This window comes from Nelumbo nucifera, chromosome 6, assembly GCF_055504915.1.
Source record: "Nelumbo nucifera cultivar China Antique chromosome 6, China Antique-T2T, whole genome shotgun sequence".
NCBI lineage: Eukaryota > Viridiplantae > Streptophyta > Magnoliopsida > Proteales > Nelumbonaceae > Nelumbo > Nelumbo nucifera.
The window spans coordinates 36,754,504-36,770,546 of record NC_142654.1 but is presented as its reverse complement, the minus strand read 5'-3'; the positions used below and the strand labels follow the sequence as shown (position 1 = coordinate 36,770,546).

The window sequence follows — 16,043 nt, the reverse complement described above, 5'->3', positions numbered from 1 at the left end:
AGGAATAACTGAGGGCAGGAGGGTCTAAGGGGAAAGAAGATAGTTAGATGAGGATCTTAAGCTGGAATGTCAGAGGTTTGGGAAGTGCTAGGAAGAGAGTAGTAATAAAAGAGGCCATCAAGAAAACAGACCCAGATGTGGTACTTTTGCAGGAGACCAAGAGAGTAGATTTTGACATTAGGTGGGCAAGGAGTGTCTGGAGAGGCAGGGGGATTAGCTAGGCGGCTCTGCCTTGTTGGGGGTCTGCGGGGGGTGTTGTCACAATGTGGAAGAATGAAGTACTCATAGGTCAGGAAGAGTTAATAGGCCAATTTTCAATTTCTTTGAAGTTTAAACAAGTGGAGGATGGGTTTGAATGGGTGCTTACCAATGCATATGGTCCAAATGATTACAGAGAGAGAAGGAAGTTGTGGGAAGAACTGGCTGATATAAGGGGACTATGGGAAGGGCCTTGGTGTCTTGGAGGTGACTTTAATGTTATAAGATTCTTGGAAGAGACAAATAGTCCGAGGCGGAGATCGACCTTGAGTACGAGGAAATTCAATCAATTTGTGGATGTTTACGAGCTTAAAGAGATCCCACTATCACACAACTGTTTTACTTGGTCCAATCTCCAAGTGAACCCGATTTGCTCTAAGCTGGATAGATTTCTCTTCTCAAATGATTGGGAAGAATATTGGGGAATCTAAACTCTAGAGCATATCCAAGGGTGACTTCAGACCATTGGCCTATTGTAATCTGTAGGGAGGAAGTGTGAGAAGTGCTGGTCCTGCTCCCTTTAGGTTTGAAAACATGTGGCTAGGACACCCAGGGTTCATAAAGAAAGTTAAAGAGTGGTGGCTAGAAAGCAATCCAATAGTGAAATGGAGTGGAATGAGGTTTCATAAGAAGCTCCAATATTTGAAAGGCAAAATCAAGGAGTGGAATCTGTAAATGGTTGAAGGAGGGGGATAGGAATACCAAATTTTTTCATGCGATGGCAAGTGGAAGAAGAAGAAGGAATTTTGTATCAAGTTTGGAGATTGAAGGGGTTACAATATCCACCCAAAGAGAAATAGCAGGGGCTTTTGCAAACCACTTTAGATCTATCTTTAGAAAACCCCTAAATAATAGGGTGTGGATTGAGGGTATGGAATGGCCAACTTTGTACATAGAGGATAGGGATTGGTTGGAAAGGAAATTTGAAGTGGAAGAGATAAGGGAGCCAGTGTTCTCTATGGATATATCAAAGGCACCAGGCCCAGATGGTTTTGCGATGGCTTTTTATCAAGATTGCTGGGAGATATTAAAGGAAGATCTATGGACTGTGTTTGATGAATTCCACTCTAGAGGGGTGATCAACCTAGGGCTGAACTCCACTTTTATTGCACTGGTTCCTAAGAAGAGGAATGCATGTCACCCAAAGGATTTTAGGCCGATCAGCCTAGTCAACAGCCTTTATAAGATTATCACCAAGGTACTGTCCATCAGAATAAGGAAAGTGCTCCCAACAATTATAGTAGATAATCAAGGAGCCTTTGTGAAGGGGAGACAGATAACAGATCAGATTCTAATAGCAAATGAGAGCTTGGAGGAGTTTAAGAGATCCAAGAAAAAAGGGTTGATTTGTAAACTGGATTTGGAAAAGGCTTATGATTTGGTGGATTGGTCTTTCTTGATGGAGGTGATGACCAATTTTGGTTTTGGGGATAATTGGTGTAGATGGGTCTTGGGTTGTATCAGGAACTGCCATTACTCCATACTGGTAAATGGGACAGTGGTCGATTTCTTCCTAGCCTTGAGAGGGATTAGACAAGGAGACCCCCTCTCTCCCTTGTTATTTACTTTGGTAGCTGAAGTTCTGGGGAGACTAATTTATAGATCAGATTCCAGGGGCTTAATCAGAGGTTGGAGAGTTAGGAGGGAGCTTGTGCCACTCACACATTTGCAATTTGCAGATTGCACCATACTCTTTTGTGAAGCAGGGGACCCTAACAGGGTTAGAAATTTGAAGCTCACTATACGACATTTTGAGCAAATGTCAAACCTTAAGGTGAATTTTGAGAAGAGTTGTATAGTTGGGGTAAATATGGGTGAGGGGGAGATCTCTGAGGCTGCAAACATCTTAGAATGTGCAATAGCAAACTGGCCCCTTAATTACCTTGGTTTTCCATTGGGTGATAACCCTCAGAAAGGTGAGTTTTGGGTTCCGGTTGTGGAGTGGTTTGAAATGAAATTAGCAACTTGGAAGAAAAACTATTTGTTTCTTGGAGGGAGAACCACTCTAATCAGGTCTACTTTAGCTAACCTTCCTATTTACTTTTTGTCAATCTTCAAGATTCCGAAAAGGTGGCTAGTAGATTAGAAAAACTAATGAGAGACTTTCTCTGGGAGCCGGGGGAGGAGAAGAAGGATCATAGGGTGGGGTGGGAGATGGTTTGTAGGAGTAAGAAGGAGGGAGGTTTGGGTATCGGGAATTTAAGGAATAGGAACTTGGCTCTTCTGGGGAAATGGCTTTGGAGGTTCTCATTGGAGAAGGACAAACTTTGGGTGAAGATAGTAGAAAGTACTCATGGGGTTGCAACAAATGGATGGGACTCTGGGATTCTGGCAAGGAGTACAAGAGCATCTCCTTGGAAAGCTATTCAAGCTATTCTACCTTTGTTCTCTCCATGGATTAGGTATGACTTGCACTCAGGCAATCTCATTAATTTTTGGGAACATGTTTGGATTGGGGACTCCTCCCTAAAAGACCAATTCCCAAGCCTTTTTGCCCTTTCCACTTTTAAAAATGAACTGGTGTCTTCATTCATTGTTCCTTCTAATTCTATTTCTGTGGTCGGCTGGAACTTGGGCCTGCGAAGAGATATCAAGGACACAGAGCTTGATGGTATCTCATCACTGTTATCCATTCTTAAAGGGGTGTTCCTAGAGCCAACAAAGGCAGATAGTAGAATTTGGACTCTCACCCCCTCTGGTTCTTTCACTTGTGCCTCTTTCTTTAGCACTCTCACACGTTCTTCTTCTATGGGCTTGTCTTTCCTTGTTAAAGAGGTGTGGTGTCATCCTATACCTCCTAAGGTTGGGAGTTTCTGTTGGGAATCCTTTCTGGAAAGAGTTAACACAACAGATTTACTTCAAAGAAAAATACCCAATAGTTTTTTTTTGTCCTCACTGGTGTGCCCTCTGTAAAGATGATGGTGAGTCTGGATATCACTTACTAATCTCCTATCGGTTCACTAACATCATTTGGGAGTGGTGTACTTCTTTGTTTGGGTGCAGGTGGACCCCCCTTTCGAATGTGCAAAGCCTATTCACATGTGTGCCGTTTCAGCCAACAAAAAGGGCCAAGTTTATGTGGAGGTGTATGAGGGCTGCAGTCTGTTGGATTATTTGGGAGGAGAGAAATTCACGAATATTTACAGATAAGGAGAGAAGTTTGGAAGCAATGCTGGAGGTCATCCACATTAGGGTTATACACTGGCTGAAAACCTTGGCTCTGTTCGCAGAATTCTCAGTTGATGAACTGCAAAGAAAGTGGAAGGTGATGGCAGAACTTGTTCCAATGAGGAAGGCCTCAAATGTTGGTTGGGTCCCCCCACTCCATGACTTTGCTAAAATGAACTTTGATGGCAGCAGCTTGGGCAATCCAGGGCCATCCGGAATAGGAGGAGTAATAAGAAATGAACAAGGGAAGCTGTTAGCTATGTATTCTGGACCAATTGGGGTGGGAGATTCTTTGAGAGCTGAGATTCTTGCAGCTCTTGAAAGGGTACAAAGAATCAAAGATATGCATATTAACAAGTTGATCATAGAAGGAGATTCTGAAGTGGTGGTAAACTGGCTGAAAAAGGATAGTCTTAGACTTTGGAATTACAATAATGAAAAGAGGAAATTCAAGTGGCTGACTAAGGACATGGAAATCCAATACAAATGGGTAAAAAGAAGTGCGAACTCTTTGGCAGATGGTCTAGCTAGACAAGGGGTGAACAGACATTCTATTTTTTGGGCTGTCTTGTAATTTTTGTTCTTTTGATGGTTAATGGTTGTTCTTGGGAGCTAAGAATGTTTAACCCCCTTGCTCTGTAATTTTCTCATATTTTTAATATTAATTCAATCCACAGTTATTGATAAAAAAAAAAAAAAGAATAAGAGCCAAACCTAGTGCTATACAATCAAGTCATCTATACAAGCATCCTATGGTAGAGACGGCCTCCTCTACATTCTTTCCTGATTCAACGCTGATTTTCATAATTTGTCAGTTGTGTCATTAAGTTCCCTGTAACTCGTCAGCATGTCAGCACCATTGAGGCCTAATAACACATCCTGACTTCCACTTTAGTGGAATTAGCCTTTCGAATAAGTCTGTTCATCTGTTCAGAAGACAAGACAATATGCCTGCCAGACACCTGTTATTTGGTGTTAGAGTAGTCTATCCTACGCTATCCTATTATTTGGCCTAAACAATATGCCCAGCAGATGCCTATTTCCTGAGCCAAGGAAAATGAAGGCCAAATGATTTTTCCAACCTATAGTCCTGAAATTATCTCTGAACCCTTTGAAACTCATTCTTAACCTCCTAGTCTCATCCTTGGGTCATAGCCATCCTACATTATTTGGTACTAGAGCATGCCACTATTCTACATTATTTGGTATTAGAGTAGTCTAGCCTACATTATTTGTTATGAGAGTTATTGGTCATGTAGCAGCTCCTCTTGGCTCAGGTCTCTGAACCTTGTGAGTTGTGATCACAAACCAAAGTGGAAAAAGATTAAAGAAAATTTACTCTAATTTCCATTAGATTACCTACATCGAGTCTCGTGTTTTTTATTCCTTGTTCAAGTTGTTTACTTGAGAGAAACTAAATAAATTAAATCAAGGGGTTTTTTAGCACTTTGGTGGCTCTTATTTGGGTTTCATAATGAACTCTCTAAGGTTCCCATTTGCTAGATCTCAAATGCTTACATTCTTTTAAACTTTGACAAAATTTAAAAAATTCTGGAATCAATTTCATGTGATTCTGAGTTTCTGGACATCCAATAGTCACGAATTTAGTGTTCCCCAATGAAATCCTGGCATTATTAATCCATACCAACTTCATCCATAAAAGAGATTAATGCAAAAAAAAAAAAATCCTATCTTTCTCACCGTTTTTTTTTTTTTGTAATATCCTTTCCACTTTGAATAATTCTATAATATGCCCTGCCTTAATGGATGATAGATGTAACTTGGGTGGTTGGTACTATGGATTTTAACTATGAATCACGTTCTGGTTAAATCTTCTGTGTGCCCTTGCTCACAATATGCTAGTATACAGTCCATGGATTGAAAAAGCATCTGGTTATGGACACTTGGAAAGTAAAGAATTTTCACCAGTTTTGTCTTCATATCTTGAATTTTGCTCTAACTTTTTTCTTTTGATCTCTAAAGGGTATTTTGAACTATTTGATGGATTCTACTATTTTTTTCCTCCTGCCATGGCTCTTTCTTTGCTGCAGGTCTATATGGCTTCCATGTTTGAAAGTCAGTACAAGTTACTTGCTCGATCTGGAAACAAAGTACAAGAGGTATGTATTACAGAAATCCAGATTTTGTCCTCACCAGTGTTTTAAAAGGTGTGGGAGGTGTATGCCTGGAGGCACGCCTCCAGGCGAGGCACTCCCAAAACGTCCTGAGGCGTATGCCAGAGGCGCTGACACCTCTGAGGCGTACGCCTCATGTTCTTTTTTCATGAGGTGTGTGTGCTGGAGGTGTACGCCTCATGCACCTCATGCACACATTATATAAAAAGACTGAAAAAAAAAAGAAAAAAAGAAAAAAAAGGAAAGGAAAGGAAAAGAAAAAGAAAGGGAAGGGAAAGAAAAAGAAAAAAAGAGAAGAAAAAAAAGAGAAAAGGGAAGAAAAGATAAGGGGAAGGAAAGTGGTCTGCCTCCAGCCTTTCAACTAGTGCTATGCATCTTATTCTTAATATAAAATATTTTTATTAAAAATAAAGAAAAAATGAGATCCCCCCCTTCCTCTTCTTCCTCCCCCTTCTTCCTCCTGATCCTCCTCTTTAAAGAGGCTTACACCTCATTGTGTTTGGGAGGTTTACGCCTCTTATGTTCTTAACTACGCCTCATGCCTCTAGGTAGTGGAATGCCTTGTGTCACGCCTCCACGTTTTAAAACATTGGTTCTCACAGCCTTTTGCAGCCATGTGTTGGGAACATCTCAATACTTATATGTTTTTATTCATGGGGAGATGTTCCCAATGCACAGGTACAAGGGGCTGTGAGGATGGCATGACAATGGTTTTGTGAGGATAAAATCTGATTTCATATTCCAGTATACCTACTGGAATATTGCACTCTTTTTGTTATTAGCCAGAACATTGGGAAAAACGGATTTACATTAACTGGTTCATACTACAAATGTAAACTAGCCTGATGGGAACCCACCTCATTATCTGCAAGAACATTACCTTTCCCTTATATGAGCTCTCTCTCTCCCTCCATGTGTGTGTGTCTCTCCTGGCTCATCCATCCCAAAGCATGATTTTGATGGTTCTGGTGCTCATTTACTGCCCAAAATGGTGGTCCTCAAGTTAGTTTCAGCATCCATCCCGATTTGTCAAGATGAATTTCTAGTTATACGTGTTGGGATTAGGGGCATACTCCCAGCCTGCTCTTTAACTGGTTTTCTTCATTCTGACTTCAATTCATGCTTCTTGAATTGGCTGCAATGAATTGCATTTGCATTGACAGTTTAGAAGCAGTTCACCAACCATTAAGAAGAATGTCAAAACAATGATGCTTAAGTGCATTCTCCAATCTTTGATTTTCTTTATCATGCCAAGACAAGGGGGTTCTTATTGATATATCATATTATAAAACATTACCAACTGTTTGGGAGTAAAAGTAGTATTAAGAAACCACATTGTTTTATCTCAGTACTGTATTTTCACTCTTTGAAACAGTACTCAAGAGTTAGACAAGGCTCATGTGTTGCTTGGAAACCATGTAGAATATAATTATATTTTTCTTTTTCATTGTATCTAGATGTATAAGCTCATCCAGAATATGGCTATCACTAATATGTTAAATTGAATTTTAAACTGAGAAAATACATTAACATAGTTTTTAAGGTGCCAAGGCGAGGCTAGGCGACAGGGGGGCACTTCTATAGGGAACCTAAGGTAGTTCCCTAGGTTCCATAACTATATTTCCTTAACAATTATCCATAATTTTCATAAAAAAAAGTATAAACGTCATGTTAAAGTATAGAAAATCAACATATTCATGACAATAAAAAGAGGAAAGAAAAGAAAGTTCAAAAAATATAGGGGCTGAACACCTATTTTTGTTATAGGAAAAGAGGAAGAAGAATAAGAAGCAAAATTTTATGTTCGTCCTTATTGGGTTCAGGTTTTGAAGTCTTTGAGGGTTTGATACAACATTAGCAATGTTTGTGTTGATTAAACCCTAGCATATAAGAAAACAAAAAAGAAATTAGTATATAAACACACAAAATGAATATTTTAGTTTAATAATGTCTATTTTATAATTATAATATAAAAAATTAAGAATATAAAACTATTCTATAACACAATGTACCAAACTTCCTGGTTATTAGGTGAGCTGACCCTCCAAGGGTACCTTGTTGCCTAGGTGTTACCTTTGACAACTATGTATATTAATAGAATTTTGGAAATAGAAATGATGAGTTCTTAGAATTTCAAAGGTTGTACCATTCAATTTAAGAAAACTCAATAGTCCAAAAGCTATGTAAAATCACAATGAAATGATTCATTGCTGCCTGATTTCTGAAGTCTCCTCTCCCTATTCTCATCAAAGCACTCTATTGTAGAGGAAGTCTACATGGGTGCAGCATCATTGTACTTCCCAATGTTCTCAGTCCTTATTGAGGGGTTCTGAACCAACATAGCATTGAACATGCTTATATATACACTCGTCAATGTCTGTTATTTCCCTGTTCTACTTTCCCTCCAGTATGATTTTATTGCCAAATACTTGGTATTTGATTTATTAGGAGTACTAAATCTGTATGTGTTTCTCCATTGGACAGGTGATAGTACAAGCCTCCTTGGACAAGGAAGAGCTGAAAGCTGCAATTTTGACGTGTACAAATAGAGTTGTATAGAGAGTAAATAGTCTGCTCTATTTAATATCTCCATAGGTTGTTTTAAATCCCCTATACCCTGTTTTTGAAGCCCATTTATCAAATTGGAAATGTCTGCAATCTTTCATTTGAAGGTTCAATCCCATCATACGTGCGCAGGAGAAGGGGAAATATGGCAAAAAAAGAATGAAGAGGCAAGTTAAAGATTCCCTCGGCTGCCTCTTAGCGTGATACACTTACCAATTGTCTTAATCAGGCTCCCTGCTTACAGAAATTCCTTTGTACTCAAGAATCAAGATGCAAATAATGATAATTAATAATGTTATTCTTATCCCGTTATTGTTTCTTGCAAGGCTGAGCTACTTTCTAAGTTTCTATGCAGGTTTTATGGTTTCTTAAAGAATTATTTTTGCTCTACTTTTGGTAGCTTATATACACAGTTGGGCTTTATGCCCACTTATCCAGACCATCCCATTCCACATACCCGCCCCCCAAAAAGTGATTAGGGCCTTAGGGGTTGTTTGGTTTCTGTTTCCGTTTTTGTATGGCTTGAAAAATGAGAAAAACAGTTATATATATAATATATATATATATATATATATATATATATATATATATATATATATATATATATTGACAGGTGCCGTTAGACACCATTAGGTGCCACATAAGCAAAATGCCTATAGATGGTATGGATGGCACTGTTTTTCAGATAAATGACAATGGGACCAAACACGATATTATTCAAATAATGGAGGTTTGGATTGTTGGATATTATTTTATTTAATTATATATTTATTTGGTGACTAAGAAGCATGTAATATAAAGGCATCTAATATAAGGACATATGAGTTGTTGATCAGACAACGGGGGACAAGCAATGCCAATACTCAACAAGTTTTTACACGAGATGGGCCTGGAGAGTTTCTCCGTTCCTTGTGGCCATTAACGTGGTTGGTATTTTATTGCACGAGGAATTTTATGCAACCTTTCAAACAGGAAAGAAAGAGACAGACCCTTTTACCTAATAAATGATAATGTTAAGACGCTTAGTTCCTGTAACTATACTTTTGTCTTTTGGGATTATCCATTATGCTTTTTCCTTTTTTGGGGGCGGGTGTTTGGAGTTGATCAGCTTTCAAATTAATGAACTCTACGCCAGATTGACCGTTTCGGATACAGAGAAGGGGAGATTGGAGTTACCTACAATCCAACTGGATCTGCATTTCTCGAGCTAAACAAATGTTTTTAGGTTCACGGCTTTACGCATCACGTCATCAGGAGACTCCCACAAGGCACAAGCTAGGCACGCCGCACGCCTACCTCAATAGACAAAAATCAAGGTGATGTTTGGCATTGATGCCATTGCTCCGGAAAATGGTGATACATCAGCGCCACATTGAAAAAATTGGTGTTTTAGAAAATGACGTGTGGAATGTTGTTCCAAATCATGCTTTGAAAATCAAGAAGGTGTGGTATGGGGAAACGCCGAATTTGACGTTTTCTCAATTTGGAGCTCATTCCTGCCAACGATGCAGTGACATGGCATCCAACATGTATTATATTTAAATTGATATGGTGCATCACAATGCACCATTTTTTTATGTCAATTTTTTTTTGCGAAATTGTACTATTTTTAAATTATTACATTTTTCAGCAATTTACTCACATTTTTATGTCATTCTATTCTAGGCTTTTTATCAGTTTGTTTTTGTGGTTTTCTTTATATATATTTTCTATTTTTCCATGCAATTTCATTCATTTTTCTGATTTTCATACTTTGTTCTATATTTTTTCATTTGTCTAAATTTTTCTATATTAATGTATGAATTTTTTTTGCTTTTTTTCCATGTAATTTTCAGAATTTTTGCTATTTTCCTCATGATACCTGGCAGCAACGTTTCCAAACAAACAAAAAAAAAAGATACCATTTTCTAAGAAAACAGTGCTTCCAACCCATACTATATGTTGTATATGCCATGGTATACGCAGTATTGTATCGGTACTTAGAAACACACGGAATGCCTTTTTTTCTTCAAATTTTGGTTTTTAGGAAGCTAAAAATAGGTTTTGGGGTTCCGAAAGGGGCATATCTTTTTCAAAAGATACGATACGATATGTCCGATACGGGGCGTATTGTATCAATACTTTAAACCTTGGTATATGCAACATCGATACCAAACACATACCAAATTATTTTGCTGGTGTGGTAGTTGTTTACGTTTGATTGAAAAAACAAAATCACTCGCATTGTCAAATAACCTCATATTGTGAAACGATGTGTTGCAGAGCTGTAGGGCCATTGTATCTTGGGGTGTGATTTGGGTGAATCCAATCCAAGACGGAACTGACCCAGCCTAAAATTTTATATAGGCTCGACTCAAGAATTTGGACTTTTTTTATTTTTTGGGCTGGATCTAGGTCTAGTCGTTAGATAACCTACACCTAGCTTTGAATTACATAATGGCTTGTGAGTCTTTGGCTCCTCATCTAAAACTGTTGGATCTATACGGCAAATGCAGAAGACGAGTCAAGGCCTTAAAGTATTATGGGGCTTCTCGAAGAAACCCGTAGAAGTTATTCCAACAAATAAGAAATTTAAGGTTTCTTTGTTTTTTTTTCTAATAAAAGGAAAAAGAATGGAGTAATTTCTTTTTGAAAGGAATTTTCTGATGCATTAGTTAATTAAAAGGATGAAGTCAGGGTCTAGTAAAAATGTTGTTTTGTGCAATGACACCTTAAGGATGCAGCTAGGGTGTGTTGATTCTAAGAAAGAAATCTGATTTACTGAGGAGAATTCCCTTGTTATAAATAAGTGGACTTCGAAGGCTGTCCCACAACAGCCTCCAAGGGAGAAATAAAGATCTTTAGTTGGAATTGTCAAAGGGTGGGATCCCCCTCAACAATCCAAGCCATTCATGAAGCCCTAAGAGTAGAAAAGGCAAAAATAGTTTTCCTAATGGAAATAAAATGTTCTCTGTTGTTGTGTAAATCCAAATTAAGATGCTTTAATGATTGTGATTGTTGGGGAGTTGATTCAAGGGGTTAACTTTGGTTGTTGGGGCCCAACAGCATAGGCTGTTGAGATAGTTTCTAGGCTGGGCACATTCTAGGCAGTTCACCTATTCATGCCCATGCTTTGGTTTTTAGTAAAAATAAATTAAGATGTAATTACTAATTTACCCATTCTCATGGTAATGTGGCATTTTCAGAAATTCTCTCAACAGCATAGGCTATTGGCCCCCAACAGCTAAAGTTTTTCCTAATTCAAGTGGGCTAGTGAAGCAAATAAGAGTAGAAAAGGAATCTTATTGAACAAATGGAAAGGTCTGGCTAGTTCAATTAATGTGCCTTGGCTTTGCATTAGAGATCTCAACATTATTCTCCATGGTTATAATAAAGAAAGAGGTAGATCACTGAGGTGGACTACCCTAAAGCGATTTTGAAGTGTAGTGGAGCAATTCTCTTTATTGGAAGTTGCTTCACATGGTCCTAGGTACACGTGGTCACACAATAGTCATGATTTAGACAATGTTAGAGCAAGATTAGATTGGGCTCTCTATAATGACAATATTAGAGAAAGATTAGATTGGACAAAAAGTCCTTCGGGTTGAGCAAATGTTGGTGACCCATTGTGATTTCATAGGTGTTCTTACCTAATGCTAGAGCAAGAAAATAAAGGGTCCGAAGCAATTTATCCTGAGAGAAAAATGACATGCTCTTAAGATTGACAAGGACAAGTCTAATTTTGACAAAAGGAAAGTTGGGGTGTTGCCTATTGGAGGCTAACCTTGATGTCCTCCTAAAATGAGAGGAGATTATGTGGGCCTAGAGAGCAAAGGTTAATTGGCTAAGATTTGGTGATAGGAACACAAAATTTTATCATATGTCTACAATTAGAAGGAGAGCAAGAAATAAAATAGTTAGACTAAAGGGTGACTTCGGAGTTTGGGTTGAGGAGGAAGAGAGCATTCATAACATAACATGCTGGTGAGCCGTTTTTGGAGACATTTTTAAGACTTCAAACCCATCCGGTATTGAAGACTATCTGAGTTTTTTGAGCTAGTTATCAGTTTAGATCAGAATGCCTTGCTCCAAAGAGAAGTAGAGGAAGCAAAAAAAAAAAGTGCTTTTTCAGACGGCACCCCTAAAGGCCCCTAGGCCGGATAGGTATCCAAATTCTTTATACCAAAGCTGTTGGGATGTGGTAGGTTCAGACCTATGTAAAGCAGTAAAGGCATTCTTTCAAAGTGGTCATATCCTCAAAGAGTCAAATGAGACTTTCATTACTCTCATTCCAAAGGTAAAAAACCCAGTCACCTGCTGGTTTTAGGCCAATTAGTTTATGTAACACTAGCTACAAAGTCATTGCAAAAATTTGGCAAATGGATTGCAACCTTTAGTGGAAGGAATTATTGGTAAAATCAAAGTGCATTCATCTCGGGGAGGTTAATATATGATAATATCTTAATTACTCATGAAATTATGCATCGCTTATAAACAAGTAAGAACAAATCATATTACATGGCAATTAAGATAAATATGAGCAAGGCATATGATATAGTAGAGTGGTCATTCCTAAAAGCAATTTTGGAGAAGTTTGGTTTCGGCCCCAAATGGGTGGGGTAGATCATGGAATATGTCTCATCATTCTCTTACAAGATCCTTATTAATGGTGCCCCAAGTGAATAATTACTCCCCTCCAGGGGGTTGGGGCAAGGGAACCCCCTTTCCCCTTACCTATTCCTTTTATGCTTTGAAGTACTTTTTAAGAAGATTCAATTTTTAGTTTCTACTAGTTTATTTTCAAGCATTAGACTAACTCATCAGTGTCTTACCATCTCCTACTTGTTTTATTTTTTGTAGATGATAGCTACTTCTATACAAAGAAGGAGCTATGTTGGTGGAAGCAATCAAAGAATATGGGGTAGTTTCAAGCCAATAGGTGAACTTTGACAAATCAGAAATTTATTTTAGTAAAAAGATGCATCTAAGACTTAAAAGCATTGTGGCTAGAGGTCTTTACTTTAAGTTGGTCTCAAAATCCTCAAATTACTTAAGTCTTACCTATTCCTTCTATGCTCTGAAGTGTTCTCTAAAAAGATTTAGTTTTTAGTTTCTACAGGTCTGTTTTTTGGCATTAGACTAACCCATCAGTATCCTACCATTTCCCACTTGTTTTCTTTCTTTTTTTTTTTGTAGATGATAACTACTTCTTTACAAAGGCTTCTCTCCAAGAAGGAGCTATGTTGGTGGAAGCAATCAAAGAATATGGGGTAGTTTCAAGCCAATAGGTGAACTTTGATAAATCAGAAATTTATTTTAGTAAAAAGATGCATCTAAGACTTAAAAGCATTGTGGCTAGAGGTCTTTACTTTAAGTTGGTCTCAAAATCCTCAAATTACTTAAGTCTTACCTATTCCTTCTATGCTCTGAAGTGTTCTCTAAAAAGATTTAGTTTTTAGTTTCTACAGGTCTGTTTTTTGGCATTAGACTAACCCATCAGTATCCTACCATTTCCCACTTGTTTTCTTTCTTTTTTTTTTGTAGATGATAACTACTTCTTTACAAAGGCTTCTCTCCAAGAAGGAGCTATGTTGGTGGAAGCAATCAAAGAATATGGGGTAGTTTCAGGCCAACAAGTGAACTTTGATAAATCAAAAATTTATTTTAGTAAAAAGATGCATCTAAGACTTAAAAGCATTGTGGTTAGAGGTCTTTACTTTAAGTTGGTCTCAAAATCCTCAAATTACTTAGGTCTTACCTATTCCTTCTATGCTCTGAAGTGTTCTCTAAAAGGATTTAGATTTTAGTTTCTACAGGTCTGTATTCTGGCATTAGACTAACCCATCAGTATCCTACCATCTCCCACTTGTTTTTTTTTTTTTTTTTGGTTGATGATAACTACTTCTTTACAAAGGCTTCTCTCCAAGAAGGAACTATGTTGGTGGAAGCAATCAAAGAATATGGGGTATTTTCAGGCCAACATGTGAACTTTGATAAATCAGAAATTTATTTTAGTAAAAAGATGCATCTAAGACTTAAAAGCATTGTGGTTAGAGGTCTTTACTTTAAATTGGTCTCAAAATCCTCAAATTACTTAGGTCTTACCTATTCCTTCTATGCTCTGAAGTGTTCTCTAAAAAGATTTAGTTTTTAGTTTCTACAGGTTTATTTTCTGGCATTAGACTAACCCATCAATATCCTACCATCTCCCACTTGTTTTTTTTTTTTGTGTAGATGATAACTACTTCTTTACAAAGGCTTCTCTTCAAGAAGGAGCCATGTTGGTGGAAGCAATCAAAGAATATGGGGCAGTTTCGGGCTAGTAGGTGAACTTTGATAAATCATAAACTTATTTTAGTAAAAAGATGAATCTAAGACTTAAAAGCATTGTGGCTAGAGGTCTTCACTTTCAGTTGGTCTCAAAACCCTCAAATTACTTAGGTCTTGCCTCAGAGGTTGGTAGCTTGAAGGTAGAGGATTTTTCTAATGCTGTTGAGAAGGTTCAAGACAAAACACCATCTTGGTTTAGTCTCTTCCTAACCCCTATTGGTAAAGACCCTTCTCAAGGCAGTAATTGCAGCTATCCTTGCGTATGTCATGTCCTGCATTTTGGTTCTAAAGAATATTTGTGATAGGCTCTCAAAACTTCATAGATAGTTCTGGTGGGGCAAAACCCAATCGAGAGGTAATAAAGTGTACTGGTTGAATTTGAATCAAGTTTGGAAGAATAAATTCAATGGATGCTTAGGATTTAGGGACCCTCACTATCATAACTTGTCTCTTCTTGCCAAACTTGATTGGAGGATAGTTAATAATGAGGATTCTCTATGGGCTCAACTTATGAAGGCCAAGTATGTCAAATGAAAGAATTTTGTAAGAGATGATTATAAAATTTGGATCTTGGGAATGGAGAAGTGTCATTGCAAGGAGGGAGGTTTTCTAAAAAGGGTTTTGTTGGGGAGTGAATGAGGGGCAGGTGATCTTCATTTGGGAGGACCCATGGATCCCCTCGGTTAAAGGGGGTAGAATAATGGGCCCTAGACCATACCAACTTTCTCAGGGGATGGTATTTAATTTTATTGACCATGAGAGCAAAAGCTGGAGGGAGGATGTTATTAGAAGTACTATCCCTGATGGTTTTGTAGATCACATTCTTAGCATTTCTCTAGCAGATGTGGATGGTCAGATAGGTTGTTATGGTTTCCTAATAGTAAAGGTGCCTTCTCAGCTAGATCTGCATACTTCCTAGCAAAGGCTTTACAAGAAGGCTTTTGTTCTTATGCAGTGGCTCCAGGTAATAATAAAGTAATGTGGAGCAGCCATCTAGGTGGAACCTAAAGTTAAAACCTTTGTGTGGAGAGCTTTGAATGAAGCTATTGTAGTAAATGATGCTAGAGCTAGGTGGGGTTTGGTGAATAGTGTTCTTTGCCCAATTTGCAAGAAAAAAGAAGAATTAGCTATCCGTGTCATCTGTTTATGTGAGCATGCTAGGAACATTTGGCAAAGCATCAATTTTTTTCTCAATTTTGATCATGTGTTAGAAGACCTTCATTTCATATGTTGTGCTGCAAGTATTTTAGCTAATGATATTATGTTGTTGAACAGGATGATAAATGACCCGATGGAGATGATCTTGATGAGGAAAGACACTACTCCCATTTTTTTTTGTTCGGAAAGTTGAATTAGACTGCCTTAGCTTGATATTGAGCGTCAATGCTAGGTCATTGGATGCCAGTGTTGAGGCCTTCTTTTTGTTTAAAGATATTGCAAAATTGATAAAAAAAAACCAGGGTCTCAATTTCTTACACTAGGAGATCCAGTAATGGAGTGGCCCGTGCCTTAGCTCGTAAAGGTTTAACAGATCAAGGTGTCTTTGTTGGTGATTGCCCGAATTAGCTTCAGCAGTTAGTGCAAGAGGAGAAGAAACAATCAATGTCC

At 38.0% G+C, this 16,043-nt stretch overlaps 1 protein-coding gene across 3 annotated transcripts in view; it reads left to right on the top strand.

The window, feature by feature from the left end:
* Positions 1 to 8,430, top strand: part of LOC104608740 (Nucleic acid-binding, OB-fold-like protein) — a 29,018-nt gene extending 20,588 nt beyond the window's left edge. The window contains exons 13-15 of one of the 3 annotated variants that reach the window (XM_010274818.3): positions 5,478 to 5,546; positions 8,046 to 8,123; positions 8,234 to 8,430. In XM_010274818.3, the coding sequence (XP_010273120.1) occupies positions 5,478 to 5,546; positions 8,046 to 8,120 (144 nt within the window). In that variant the 3' untranslated portion in view covers positions 8,121 to 8,123; positions 8,234 to 8,430. Of the gene's footprint in view, positions 1 to 5,477; positions 5,547 to 8,045 lie in introns of all 3 variants that reach the window. The other 2 variants (XM_088890164.1, XM_010274817.3) reach the window with 2 other exon arrangements.
* Positions 8,431 to 16,043: the final 7,613 nt, after the last annotated feature.